Source organism: Sturnira hondurensis, unplaced genomic scaffold (assembly GCF_014824575.4).
Source record: "Sturnira hondurensis isolate 20B ecotype Veracruz unplaced genomic scaffold, ASM1482457v3 Scaffold0014384, whole genome shotgun sequence".
NCBI classification, from domain to species: domain Eukaryota; kingdom Metazoa; phylum Chordata; class Mammalia; order Chiroptera; family Phyllostomidae; genus Sturnira; species Sturnira hondurensis.
In genome coordinates, this window is record NW_028087015.1 from 6,838,955 (window position 1) to 6,854,230 (window position 15,276).

At 40.0% G+C, this 15,276-nt stretch overlaps 2 protein-coding genes across 4 annotated transcripts in view; both read left to right on the plus strand.

Moving 5' to 3' along the window:
* Nucleotides 1-15,276, plus strand: part of PDE4D (phosphodiesterase 4D) — a 1,308,441-nt gene that overhangs the window by 132,510 nt on the left and 1,160,655 nt on the right. The window lies entirely within an intron of this gene.
* Nucleotides 13,004-13,471, plus strand: LOC118998633 (60S ribosomal protein L19-like). Its single transcript, XM_037062905.1, has one exon. The coding sequence runs from the start codon at nucleotides 13,004-13,006 to the stop codon at nucleotides 13,469-13,471; it is 468 nt and encodes a 155-aa protein (XP_036918800.1).

Here is a 15,276-nt window from a genome sequence, read left to right on the forward strand (position 1 = left end):
GCCTTCTCCCTGTTTCATGAACTAGCCAAACTCAATTCCTGCCTGGGGATCAGTCAGGTTGCAGCTGAAATGTCCTCCTCAGAAAGACCTTTGCTTCGTGCTCTACTGAAAGTAGCACATTTCCCCCTCCTGCAGTCACTAATCCATTGCCCTAATTATCTGCCTGAAATAATTTTGTTTATTTGTTCACTCATTTACAATTCAGAATATAAACTCTATGGGAGAAGGGACCTCCTTTCTCTAGTTCCTTGCCTCAGGCCCAGGACTAACAGTGCCAAGAAATGCAGGTTTGGGGATGAATTAATGAATTAAATAATTATCTGTATCATGTCATTTCCAAAGTTGGCAGAATATCATTATTGAAATTTTATTGATAAGGGAAACGAATATAGAAAAATGACAGGGATACTTAATTAGCATTAAAAGTGCAATAGTTTCTTAGAACACATTAAAATCATGGGTTGTCAAGGAACATGTATAAAGGACACATGGGCAAAGCCAAAGGGGGGTCGGATTGAGGGTGGAAGGCGGGGATGGTTGGTGGGGGGGAGTGGGGGGGGAAATGGAGGCAACTGTACTTGAACAACAATTAAAAGAATAAAATCATGGTATGTTAGGACACAAAAGGATGTCTGTTTCCCTTAGCTTAGACTCCTATTTTACAGACATAAAAACGGAGACTGAGATTCTGTGAATGGTAGAGCCTGGTGATATACCCCTCGATTCCTGAGTGCTGCTTACTGTCTCTTGAGTCATAGCCACTACCCAGTGGTTTGGGCAAAGGAATGAATATTAGGGTGGCCGTTTGCTCTAGATTTTACAAAACCATGGGAAACAGACTGAATATAACTTCCTGTCCTTTGTTAAAGAGACAGCAAATAACATTACAACTATCCCTACCTTATTTGTGGTTTTGTTTTTGGCAGATTCGGTTACTCATGGTCCACAGTGGCTCCAAAATATTAAATAAAAAATCCAGAAACAATTCATAAGTTGTAAATTGTGCGCCCATCCTGAGTAGTGTGATGGAATATCAGGAGTCCTGCTCTGGCCTGTCCGAGATGTGAATCACCCCTCCACGCTGCATGCGCCCCCTGCTGGTTAGTCACTGAGTAGCCACCTTGGTTGTGGGATTGACTGTGGCAGGACTGCCGTGCTTGTGTTCAGGTCACCCTGGTTTTACTTAACAACAGCCCCAAAGTGCGAGTGTAGTGATGCTGGCAGTCAGGACATGCCAAAGACAAGCTGGAAAGTACTTCCTTTGAGTGGAAGGATGAATACAGTATAATAAGATATTTTTTGAGAGAGAGACCACATTCCTGTAACTTTTATTATAGTATATTGTTATAATTGTTCTATTCTGTTATTAGTTTTTGTTAATCTCTTACTGTGCCTAATTTATATATTAAACTTTATTATAGATATGTATGTGCAAGAAGAAACATAGTATGTATAAGGTTCGGTATGTCAATTAATGGTTATCGGCACCAATTCAACACCAACAGGAATCCCCAATTTGGGCGTCGTGGAGAAGGAAACTCAGTTTGATGCAGCATGGCTGTGAAAACAGCGCAATGGTGAGGCTGCCCTGGGGCTGAGTTTTTCTACAGCTGGGCACTCTGCTCAGCAATGGTCTGCTGTCTACTCCTGGGATATATCTTGGGTGTTTCAGCTCTAGCTGGGGACACTCAGTTTTCAGTTTTTTTGTGGAAAGTGCTCCTCAAGCCAGAGGGGAACTGGCTCATATGGACAGTGGTCTCCAACCCAGTTCTCACAGTTTGCTTGCTTCAAAAGGTGCTGCCCTGATGGGTCTGAATAGAGCCACTCTGGCCAGATCTACATAGCTCCAATTGGATGGGAAAGCTTCAGTTCTATTGGTTGAAATTGAATTCCAGGAACTTCTTTGTAAGGGCTGGTTCAGATGGCAGAAACACACTGTAAATGTAGCCAGTGTACTGTGTGGCTATTGTGATAAAAATGACTGAGTGATAGAACAAATCTGCATCGAATTTTGTGTCAAGCTTGAACATTTCTCCACAAATTCTATTTGGATGATTCAGAGGGCCGAAGCTGTGGGCAACTGGTGATTGGCACCTTTATCGTGATAACACACCCATTCATGCATCACATCTCGTGCAGAATTTTTCAGTGAAACATCAGATCACTCAGGTGACTCAGTCCCCCTTCAGCCCAGATTTGGTGCCCTGTGGCTTTCCCCAAACTATAATCACCTTTGTAATTTCAAGGAAGAGATTTCACACCATTGGTGAGATTCCAGAAAATATGGTGTGGCAGCTGATGGTGACTGGGAGAACTGTGTGAGGTCCCCAGGTACCTACTTTGGAGGGGACTGAGGCATCATTGTCCTGTGTACAGTGTTTTTTGTATTTTGTATCTTCTTCAATAAATATCTCTATTTTTCATATTACATGGCTAGATGCCTTCTGGACAGACCTTGTATATTGCAAGATAACTGTTTTGTAGAAAGAGTACTTTGTGGAAACTTGGAAGGGCTTTATAGTTTCTTCAGTGTGGTCGCTTAAACACCTTCACCCAATATACCGTGGATACAACCATAAGAGACTGGTATCTAGTTATGGAAGCGCACCTTATGTTCATGCTGTAACAATAAATTTTAGGTGCTCAGGACAAATCAAGAACCCAGACTTGTGAATGGAGGATTTTATTTTTATTGACTCAAGTGTAAACTTAGACCCCCAAGTAAAGCTCTCAGTCCAGAGCAAACCCCTGCCTATGGTCTTTGGCAAAGGACTGGGAGCAAGATATTAGGTAAGTGACAGCCATTGTTCATGAAGTAGGGGGTAGATAGGAGTCCCTTTACATACATCTATTTTTTACTGTTTCATTAAGAAATGACAGTGTAATCAGCAGTTGAGAGTGTTGACTTCAGAATTATTGGAGTCAAATTTGCAGTTTCTAATTATGCAGTCTTGAGCAAGCCAACTTGCCATTTTTTCACCTGTAAAATGAGAAGAGTAATGGTCCAAAAAAGACAAAAATCATTTTAAGTATCTGAACCAAAGGAAACGTGGTTGTGTGGGTGAGGGAAGAGCTGAGGGGCATTAGCCGGAGCAGCAGCCTCCCTGTGATGCACAGAGTTACATGGCTCTAGGGTGATCAAACATTCCTACTTCTGAGAGTTTATTGTGGGAATTACGTGACGTGTTGTATGTACAACACTTAGAACACTGTGCCTGGCAAATACATGCCCAGAAACACTACCACGGAGATTATCATCATTGGCAGTGCCATTTGCAGAATAACAACTTATTTTTGTGAATCTACTTCACCTAATATGGGGGTGCCAGGAGGTTATTTCATTTCTGGTGTAGCTTCCTCTTTCTGGGGCTCTGCTATGGTCAGGTTGCTAGTCATTTCAGCATTTACAGTGCCTGGTCAGGCAGAGGTGTGCCACATGCCTCCTTCAATCACCTGTTCCAATCCGCCTTGTGCTGAGTTCAGTTAGAGTGACAAAACCTAGCTCGTAGATGACCAGAACTGAGCCAAGGCCAGTTCTGATGAATCCAGGCAGTTCTGAGAGCATCATAGCATTCGTAAGCTTAAAAAAAGACACTTGCAAATCAACTTTAAAATTAATGATCTTCTCACATATTTTAATTCCTTTAGTATTGAGTTTAGCTGTGTCCTACAAGACTGAAAGAATACATTTTTATTTTTTTGGTGTTAGCCATAGCTTAATATTAAAATTTATGAAATTAAGAAAAGGATTTACATAGCTGCTTCTTTGAAGCATAGTCATCAAATAAAAAATGCCACCCAGATAATATCATGAGACTTTGCCAAAGTGTTCCCTTGAGTAGCTTGCCTTTTGAAATCACACTATTTATTGTAGCATTTTGCTAAGTCCTGGGAATTTCCTTCCTGAGAGATCTTTATCAGTATGAAAAATAGCAGCCTTTCTAGGTTTTAAAATATTGTTAGTCTTTTTCACATTGGCTTTTCAATTACATTCATTCTCAGAAAGAACATTTATTGATCTTAAAGGAGTTAACGGTTGTCTGGTTTTCTTCAATGCTGTATCCTTCCTGCCTGAAATCGGGTCTCAAATACGTGATAATAAAAAATAATAGCAGCTAATAGTTTTGAGTGCTTTCTCCATGTCACTTTCTGCTCCTGCATTTTGGGTTCATTTTCTTATTTTAATGCAGTGTCCGGACATACAGTGACCTCCTGAAACAGGTGCCCTCTTTTAAAGATGAGGAAATTGGAGCTTAAAAGTTAAGCATTTTCTCCAAATTCACATCACCATACTGCCAGATTCACACTCTCAATCACTGTGGTAATGTTAACACATTAACGTGAATATTAAACAATAACGCAAAAATGGAGGGAGGAAGAAGTGAATGCAAAACAAAGTGTGTGAATACTTCAGAATCACAGATTACTAAAATGGCAAAGCAGAAAATAATCTTAAAGCACATCTAGTTCGGCCTTCCCTTTCTACCTCTAAGAAAATTGACTTCCAGGAAAAGAAATGAGCCTTCTGATGATGAAGGAGACTAACCCTCAAGTACCAAGTCTCATATTCTCCGTTGCCTTCCAGGAACATGGAGTTATGACCACATTCCATGCCATTCACAAGCAGAGGTTGAAAATGTCATCTGTCCTTTACTTTGTTCAAAAAAAAAAGCAAATGCCTTCTTAAAGGTTGAAAATGTATTGCTTGTATTTGCTTTGTCTGCTAGAATCAGGAAACTAGTTACCTAAAGAGGAGCTAAGACCTGTGGGGTCCAGCAGTGGCTGCTTGGTGGTCTTCTCTGCCTCAGAATTCATGTTGACCAACTATTGTCATGGGGTAAAAGGCTTATGACTCTGTGTTTGGCTGGCAAGTTAACTTCAGAATGCCAACTTTTCTGCATTTTTCAAGGCAGTGTTTAGTTCTGAGTTTCACACATTTTTATCTGGTACTACCCTCTTTTAGGTTAGCTCTGGCCTTGGCTCTCTCAGTTTTCTTTCTTTAAAAGAAGTGGTGTTATTTTTCCCATTTATTAAATAACTTTATTTGAATTCCTATAATGTGCCAAAAATTTTTAATGGTTAACTTTCATATGTGAAAAACAAGACAGAAAAGAATACGGAGAAAAATAATATGAATGTGATTTTCTAAATAGATTCCATTTGTTTTACATTGGTATTGATTTTCCTATACAATTATTCAAAGAGATTTTATCCTTTCATTCAGAAAAGTTATTCAGAGGCAAGGTAATTGACTTTGCTTCACTAATGCTCAGTGCATGGGATTCTTCTGTTAGCTTTAAGGATTAGCAAGGTGGTAAAGATGGAAAGTGCTGTATTTTGAGTTTTTTAAGTATCCTTGACATTTGTTTTTTTGAAGGCTCTAGGAATTTTGACTTTACATTTGAGTCACAACACCTGGGGAGTGGCGATGAGCTATTCTAGACCTGAGGCCCATGGTGGGAGAAAAAGCGTGTGATGTGAATCCTAGACCTGGAGAGAATAGCAGGTACAAACGCTCTTCCTTATCCTTCTAGCTTCACCTTGGGGTTAGCATGAACTGACGCTGGAGACCCTGCTCTCAGGCACAAAGCAGCCTTCAGAATCCAGAGGCAGTCTTTTCTGGTAAAGGCAATGACCATAGTCACTGTGATGTGGATAGGAAACCACGGGCATGAGGAGGTGTCCTGGACTAGTGACATGAGGATGCCTCCCCAGCCCCGGAAGTATGCCCTTGGGTAGGTCATTTGACTACTTTAAGCCCCGCTTACTCTTCTGTAATACAACCAGAGTTCAGTGATCTCTGTAGCTCTAGAATTTTATGCTTGTTAAAGTTCTTTGAAGCATAATAATGAATTCAATAGAAGAAGTTATTTTCTTATCAGAACAGTTTAAAGATGCTGCTCTGACTCACTGGATGGTCAATCATAACATAAAGGGAAGCCCAGCTGTTTTCAGTTTTGCATTCCTTTCGGCCAGCATGGTGCTCTGTAGTGTACTTGATAACATAAAAACAGTTCTCTAGACCAGTGATTTCCACCAGTGTGCCCCAAGAATCTTTAAAACATGCAACGCCTGACGATTTAGTCAGGGGCACTGTCCCCTTTTCCTTAGACTGTCAAATACAAGTGTGACAACAGCCCTCACAGCAATAGCCGTCTGGTGTGAGTAAATCAACATTTTACTTTTTGCCAGATTGGCAAAAATGTATATTTTGGTGAGCAACAGAATTTTAGTAATTAGTTTATGTGCCACAAGATGAAAAATGTTGAAAATCACTGCCTTAGAGAGCACTTTCACATTGACTTATGAACTAGGTGATAACAGACCTATCAAATAAAAACTCACAGAAATGTCTAAGACTAGGAAAATATTTTCTTTTTTCTATTTTATACAGAACAAGGACTGATATTTATGTGTTTATGTCCCTTTCTGAGGAGAATTTCTGTGTCTATATTATTAGCATTTGTTTTTGTACACAATTGGATTGTTTCAACTTTTCTCTGAACTTTGTAACTTTTCATCATACTTCTTATCAGGAATATTTATAAAATTCCACTTAGTTACCTTCCGCTGCAAACTTCACTTGGTCAAAGCCCGCACTAGGCTGCAAACAAGGCTATTTTTGAGATACTTATTTGCTTTTTAAAAGATGATGTAATTGCTTTGTGAAGGGACATAATGGAGCTGTGTTCTATTCTCTTTCTCTTCAATAACTTAAGAAAGAAAGCTATTGTGATTTCCTGGAGAGGTGGGAGGGTTGAAACCTCCCCATGCGCTAATCACGGTGGAAAGGAGAAGCTATTGTCCGAGGTGAACATCTGAGGCTAGAGATAAAATTCCCATTATAACCTCTTTAAATATTTCTGCATTTATGTGGGGTAGTAAAACTATCCTCCCCAAAAGTGCAAATCCCTTTTCTCCCAGAGCCAAGTAAAACACATTGTGTTTTTCCTCTAGATTAGAAAAAAAATAATATGATGCTCCATGCATTCTTCCATTTGGCCTGTCAAACAACTGATAATTCAGACTCTTTGTTTCACGCAATGTCACAAAAGAGACCGTAAGGGAAGATCCCCTGGGCTTAACACTGAGGGCCCGAATCCCCGTTTGGCTTTCTTCAGAGAGCTCACTGGCAGCCTCAGCCATGCTTTGTGCCAGTTCTTAGGCAGATCCAAAGCCACATGCACATCAATATAATCTTTGGTGGTTTGGGCTGGTTTATAATCTGTCCTACTGAGGTTTAGTTCAAGGCTTTTAGGGCAAGGATCGCCTGTGAGCCGAAATAAAAGGGTCTGATTTGGAAGAGATTTGATCCTGCCGAATGAAAGTGGCACATTTCCAACTGCACATGCTGAGTTGCCTTGGAACACATCCATGTGGAGCACAAACGTGCATCAGGCAGCTCCTTTGTGGAAGGCCTGTGCTGAGCGCAAGGGAGAACTGAAAGACAGATGACTACCATGAAATATCAGCCCTCAAGAAGAACACCCCAGGTTCGAAAGAGAAGCCAGAGAGTATCATTCCATCTAAATGTGTTATCTTATAAGTGTGATGGTATGAGACCCACCGAGTTGGAGAAGGAGAAGAACTTTTCTTTCCAGCTGTGGGAAACAGGATTAGAAATATCAGTCGCATCCCATTATTAGAAGCTCAGAATGATAACTGTGCTAAAGAGAGTAGAGTTACCATGACAGGTGTCATTTTTTTGCATGCCCAGATTCAACCCCCTTTTCAAGTTTGGGTGGTTTGTTGTGTACAGCCTTGGAAGGAGGCCGTTCTTGCCTCTCTCTGCCTCAGACAGCCAGGTGGTACATATAGTCATGGACCCCCGGCTCAGCCAGTCAGGTTCTCCTGCTGGGATTGAGTCTGTAGCAAGTGGGTCAATGTCAAGGAACTGCTGAGTTGATTCGTGGTGTCCGTGGTGGTATCCATTGATTTTCAGCCATGGCAGCAACAACATCCCAGTCATTATTCCTGCTACAGGATGGCTCTTGTGTTTTTTGCTCCTTGGCATCCGGGGTACCCCAGGTTTGTTTGTGTCCATTTTCTGTACTTGGTGCTTTAGCCTTCCATTGATTCCGTGAACCAGCATGACCTTTCAGCAGAGTACACTTTTTCTGCTTCAGCTAGCTGCAGTCAGTTTGTGTTCCGACAGGCCAAGAGTTGTGACAGCAACTGAATGACAAGGGCTTGCATCATTTGTGCTGACCCACCTGTTCAGCTCATCTTCTGCTTCTTTTCCCTGGGTACTTGTTCTCCTCTATCCAACTGAATAACCCTCTAGTTTAAAGGCTGAGCTCAAGCATTTTGATTTTTTCCTGCGTTATCAAAGAGAGTTTTGTGCTTGCTATTCCTCTACCTTGTAATTATACAATTTTTAACTCTATGTCTTTTAAAACAAGTTAAATTAATGTATCTTTGTCTACTATCCAGTGAGTGATTTTTTTTTGGTAGGAACTCTATTTTCTTCTTTGTATTTCTAGAGGCTGGCATAGATCCAGTTAATACTAGATGCATATTGCATGAATGAACAAATCTGTTTTCAGAGGGGGATGTGCTGTTGGAAGTGTGCACTTAAGAAGAATTAAAACTGAAATAGCTGTTGTAGGACATTTACTCTGTTGATACCTTGGTTGAAATAAAATGATATAGGAAATGTGTAAGGTCCACCTGAAATTGANGTAATTATATAATTTTTAACTCTATGTCTTTTTAAAAAAGTTAAATTAATGTATCTTTGTCTACTATCCAGTGAGTGATTTTTTTTGGTAGGAACTCTATTTTCTTCTTTGTGTTTCTAGAGGCTGGCATAGATCCAGTTAATACTAGATGCATATTGCATGAATGAACAAATCTGTTTTCAGAGGGGGATGTGCTGTTGGAAGTGTGCACTTAAAAAGAATTAAAACTGAAATAGCTGTTGTAGGACATTTACTCTGTTGATACCTTGGTTGAAATAAAATGATATAGGAAATGTGTAACGTCCACCTGAAATTGAGTAGTATACATATATTTTCTACTATTTAGAGTCATATTTCCTTAGATGTTATTTAATTACAGTAAAATTACTCTTTTTACTGTACAATTCTATAATCACAATGAGTGCAGAGTCATGTCAACACCACCAGAATCATGATATTTGTGCAGTTGGATCACTCTCAATATTCCCTTGTGCCCCTTTGTAGCCAAAATGTCTTCACACTCCCAGCTCATAGAAACCACTGATCTATAAAATTTATATTTGAAGCAGTTAGCATATATTTTTACAACTTTTTTGAACAATGTTTTATTCCTGTGGAAATAGAAAAGTATGGGTAGTGCATTTTTGTGTAGCTATAGAGTTACCAGTATTTGAAAATCAGAATAGCACATACTTATACTAAAAATTATTAATCATTTATATGAAATTCTAATGTAACTGGGCATCCTGTATTTTATCTGGAAATCCTATTTCAGATGGTTATGGCCACTGTAGGCACTGTTGAAGTTGAGGTTAAGTGAGAAATTAGCATACAGAAAATGAAAAAAAGAGAAGGAAAATGCAAGAAAAAAGGTCATGCATCATCAGCAACATCAACCCACTATGAAGATACTCTGGGAAAACATAAAAGGAGATGAGGATGAGGTTTTTGTATGGAACAAGAAGTTCACTTGATTGTACATGAATGTTACATGCAAGACTGCTCTGAAGACCAAGGTTCTCAGTGTTCCAGTTTGTAAACCAATATAAGATTCTATCAAGGCAGCTTGCTGCCAAGCTGTGTTGTGGAGGAGTGCAACTCAGGAAGTCATTAGGCGCTCTGAAATACGTGAAATGTATGCCATGGAAACAGTGAAGCATATGCTAGATTTCCACCCTGAAGAACGTGAACTTCTTGTGAGTTATCAAAGAGAGTGCACACTGCTTGCTGTTTCTCTGGATGGCCATACAACAAAAACATATTTATAGTAAATTATTCTCCTGATTCAAGTTGATAATATATAAAATGACTGGCTTCTGTTTATTTTTATATTATTGCAGGGGTGTTAAACTCATTTTCACCTGGGGCCACATCAGCCTCCTGTTGCCTTCAAAGGGCCAAATATAATTTTAGGACTATACAAACGTAACTACTCCTTAACTGTTAAGGAGTTGAAATTATACTTGATTGGCTGCGCCAATCTTCATTCCTCAAAACAGTGCAAAAGTGTCCCTGTTTCTTCATATCCTTGCCAGCACTTGCTGTTTGTTGATTTATTGATGATAGCCACTTTGACAGGTATGAGGTGATACCTCACTGCAGTTTTAATTTGCATTTCTTTGACGATTAGTGACATGGAGCTTCTTTTCATATGTCAATTGGCCATGTATATGTTCTCTTTGGAGAAATGTCTATTCAGGTCCTTTGCCCATTTTTTTGATTGGATTGCTTTATTTTTTTTTTGGTGTTGAGTTTTGTAAGTTCTTTATAAATTTCGGCTATTAATCCCATGACCCAGTAATTTCACTTCTGGGAGTTTATTCGAAGAAAAATTAAACACTAATTTGAAAGAATATAAGCACTCCTGTATTCATTGCAGTGTTATTTACAATTGCCAAGATCTGGAAGCAGCCCAAGCGTCCATCAGTAGATGAGTGGATAAAACAACTATGGTACATTTACACAATGGGATACTACTTGGCTATAAAAAAAGGAGGAAACTTTACCTTTTGCAATAGCATGGATGAACTGGAGAACATTATGCTAAGTGAAACAAGCCAGTCAAAGAAAGACAAGTACCATGTGATTTCACTTGTATGTGGAATCTCATGAACAAACTGAACTAATAAGCAGAGTAGAGACAGACTCATGGATAGAGAGATGGCTTACAGCTCTAGCGGGTGGAAGGATTGTGCAAAAAAAGAAAAAGGACTCATGGACATGGACAGCAGTGTGGTGATTGTGGGTGAGGGAGTTTAAAGATGATAAATGGTCATGAAAAAAATATAGTAGCCCCCACCCCAGATGGTTTAGCATCTTAATTCTATCAGTTAATGATTTACAAATAGCATCTTTGTCCCCCTAGGTTTGGAGATGCAAATTATGGAAAAGAGGGGATTTGTGGTAGGGATCTTTGATTTCTTATCACAGAAGCATGGATGCCTGCTTATGCTCTCTGAACAGGCCCTTTGTGCATCTTGCTCTAAGATGCTGGGACTGGAAAGGACCTTGAAGGTCATCTTGTTTAGTGGTGTTTAACTTTTTATTTTGGTTTTCAGTGTAGACTTTAACTTTTGGTTAAAGTCTCATGGAATACATAGACATAAAGCAGACAGAAGCTGAACAGCTCTGATAAAAGAGTTAGGGAGTCCAGAGTGTTATCAATTCCTCCCCTTTTCTCTATGCTTATTTGGGAAGTGTCAGAATCACTGAAAACTAAAGCAGGAAAAGTCACTCATATGTTTGCAAAGAACCAGGTCCCTCTCCTTCAGAGTTCTTTCCAATTCCACCACCACAGCTGAGTTAGCTCAACAGCTCTCTGTGGGCAGTAACTTTGATAACCTGGGCATATGCCTCCTAAAACAGGAATCCACATGGGACATAGATCAAGGACTCTGCAGATGGGGCATGAGAAGACATGTCTTGTGTAAACCCAGTGACAGGGCTTGGCATAGATTCAGAGCAGGAGGTGATTCAGATATTTTGATGCTTAATGACATTACTGTGTAGTTGCTGACATACTTGCAATAAATCTTGCCTGAGATCTACAATGTGATTTATAATGACTATTCTATCCACCCCTCATAACCTGAGAAGATGAGCAAGTTAATACTGTTAGTTCTAAAATTGAAAGATGTTAATTATTAGGTGGGTTCACTGAGTTCTGGACTGTGGTGGGCTATTATCAGGTTGGAAGCAGTTATGAATAGGGTACTATTAATCAACTGGGATCACATATGAGGTATCGAAATTTGTCTTTTTATGATGAATAGAGGACATGTTTATATAACCAAGTCTTCAAGAAGATAAAATTGATGTTTAGGGAACAGAAAAATTTCAAGTGATCTTTCTGTTATATCAGACTTGGGGAAGAAAAAGCATATGGACAAATTCACATTGGAAAGGCATGACCACATTCAGTTATGATAACGTTGGCTGATGATATCAGTGTGAGGCAGTGGCTTGATACTGATACATGATACATGACTAGGGCAGGAAGGGTGACCCTGGTGGCATAACTCTCTTACCTGTAAAAGTCATGAGGGAATCATATCTGGACTGGATATTGGCCCACACTGCATTTTTGTATGTTCTCTCTTTTCTCCTCTTCCCATCCTCCCCTTCCCTCTTCTCCTCTCCATCATGATTGGTTTCAGCTAGACCATCCCCATTACATAGTGCTCTGGCCTACTTCAATTTCTTTGATAGAAATGCTCCTCACCCTCTGCTCTGTCTTTAACAGGGGTTTTCACCTGGAGAGTAAAGAAGAAATTTAGGGCATCAATGAAATTGGATGGGGAAAATTGTGTCATTATTATTGTGAATGTGTTACTGAAATTTAACATTTTCTTCAATTATCAACTGGTAGCAAACCATAGGAGTATTAGTAGTACCTACCTGTGGCTTTTTCACGAATGAAATCACAGTATTCTCATGTCATATTACAGGTATGAGTATCTCTACATGTCATTTATGTGCATATGTTTAAATTATGATAGTTTATTTGGCAAGCTACCGGGCCTTGTAATTCAATGTGTTGATTAAAAAAGCATATGTATTACTATTTTATACATTTGTTTTGAAAATATTAAAAATATACAGTCAGTTCTACTCTAGTGCAATATGCATGTTCCTAGGATCACCTTGCTATGCAAAATCACACTATGAAAGCCACAGGGTTCATGGGAAACATGGAGTTCGAGGCATAACACCCAAAACCTTGGTCAATAAAACACTTTTGTGAGGCTTCTTTTTTATGATAAAATGGTAGCACATTATATATGGTTTTATGTTGTGTTTAAGAAATACATAAATTCACCTTTATGAGTATGCTCAGGCTTCAGAAGAGGCTTACCTCTGGTGTCGTCTGCTGTGGCAAAAAGAAGGTCTTGTTGGACCCCAGTGAGACCAATGAAATTGCCAATGCCAGTTCCCGTCAGCAGATTTGGAAGCCGATCAAAGATGGGGTGGTCATCCAGAAGCCTGTGACTGTCCATTCCCAGGCTCCATGCCGAAAAAATACTCTGGTCCACAGGAAGGTCAGGCATACGGACATAGGTAAGCGGAAGGGTACTGCTCATGCTCGAATGCCCAAGAAAGTGGCCTGGATGAGGAGGATGGGGATTCCTTGCCGGTTATTCAGAAGATACCATGCATTGAAGAAGATTGACGGCTACGTGTACCACAGCCTGGACCTAAAAGTGAAGGGTAATGTGTTAAAACACAAGTGGATTCTCACGGAACACTTCCACAAGCTGAAGGCGGACCAGGCTAAGGCCTGCCTTGTCTGAGAGCAAGGAAGCGCCAGGGAGAGCGGTTCCAGGCCAGGAAAGAGGAAATCGTCAAAACTCTGTTCGAGGAGGAAGAGATCAAGCAATAAAGCTCCGCCGCTCTTACCCATACATAGTGGCCTTGGCAATTACATGGATCAGTCACTGAATAAAGTAGCCTTATCTACTACTACAGAAAAGAAATACATAGGTACTAGAATAAATACGGTACCTTACCTTGAAAAATACCTGAAATGTGCTGTGGTCACAAGTCTTGTGAGTTATCGTGAAACAGGGTGGTTTGAATGCAGATGGAAAATTGTAGCAGTAGCAACAAGTGGGACGGGTACAGCTGACAACATCTGTGGTGAACTGGGGAAGTTGGTAGAAGTTCGGGGTGTGCATGTTTGTGTGCTTTATGTACTCCTATGTGGCTAGGTTCCGAGGGCACTGATTTGGCATTCACTGTGTGCTTTTTGTGGATGGAATGATGCATAAGCAAACATACTGTGTGACTCCCCAATTGTTTCCTAATGGATCAATTGCATTGGAACAAATTCATGTTTTCAAGGCATTACAGAATAAATGGCTATAATTGATCTCCTCTGTGATCCAATGTATTTTATTTTCTGTATTTAAAAATGTTGTGAGAAGGTTGTGAAGACTTTAGGCTTACAAAGGAGACAAAAAAAGCTCAGAGACCCTTGCTCTGACAAACCTTCTCCTTTCACCCAGCTCATGCACCCACAACTGCTCTATGGGACTTGCTTCCACCCCTGCGTTGTTGCCCGCCCCCACCCCATCTATAGTTGTTTATTCCATCTTAGTGCTTGTGCTACTTGTTTAGACTCTGTGTGTCAGAAGTTAACTACAGTCTCTTTTATATTGTTATTTACATTTTTAATGTTCTTCCCCCTGAACTGTATTCTAAGCTTAAAATAGAAATGAATTTTTTTTGTTTTTTTCATTCCTTTTAGTGTTTTAGAAACTTATTCTGTAAGTTCTCATTGAGTGAATTAATGAAATAATATTCAGCCAAGAACAGTAAAGGGAAGTAGAAACTGTAATAATTAGTTGCTCAGTATTGTGAATTGTTAAAGATAGCAGAGTGGATGGGGGCAGAGCACCCTCATGTTCTAAGTGCTCAGGAGAGAAGCAAACAGACTGAAGGGCAGTGTGCATTGTGTTGAGAATATAAGTAATTCCTGACAAAGGTTTCAACTACCTAGGAGGGCTGCTGGGGGAGACTGAGGGAACCTTCTCTTTGGGGCAAAGGACTCTTGCCCTGAAGTCCTTTTCATCTAGGATAAACCTTCCTTTGGTTGGTTGAAAATATGGCCATGTCTAAAGGTAGCAGAGATATAGAATAGATGCTTTTGACAATTTAGATTTTTAAATAATACTTCCAAGTAATGCGTTCAAGCCACACATTAGTAAGTGAGCCACAGATTTGGAACTTTCTGAGCCCTCATGGAGGCTTGTTCTGCGTCCTTATGTTAGGGTGACGAGGTTTGGAGCTAAAACTAAAAAGGAGCCAACACTGCAGCAGAAGCCTCCCAGACCCACTGTGCTGGTTTGGAAATGAGGCATTTTCTGTCCACAGCCATATGCAGTGCGAACGAGCCACAGATGCACATCAAGTGAGTGGGTGAAATAACGTTTGGTGGGGAATAATGACAGTTTTATGGCATTAGTCCTTGGAGCCCCAGGTGCACTTACTCATCTTTCATGTATTTTAAGCTTTCAACCTTGGAATATTTCAGCAGGTTAGCATCTGTATTTCAGAGATGAGCCCTGCAGTGAATCAGCGAGGAGAGCGAGTCATA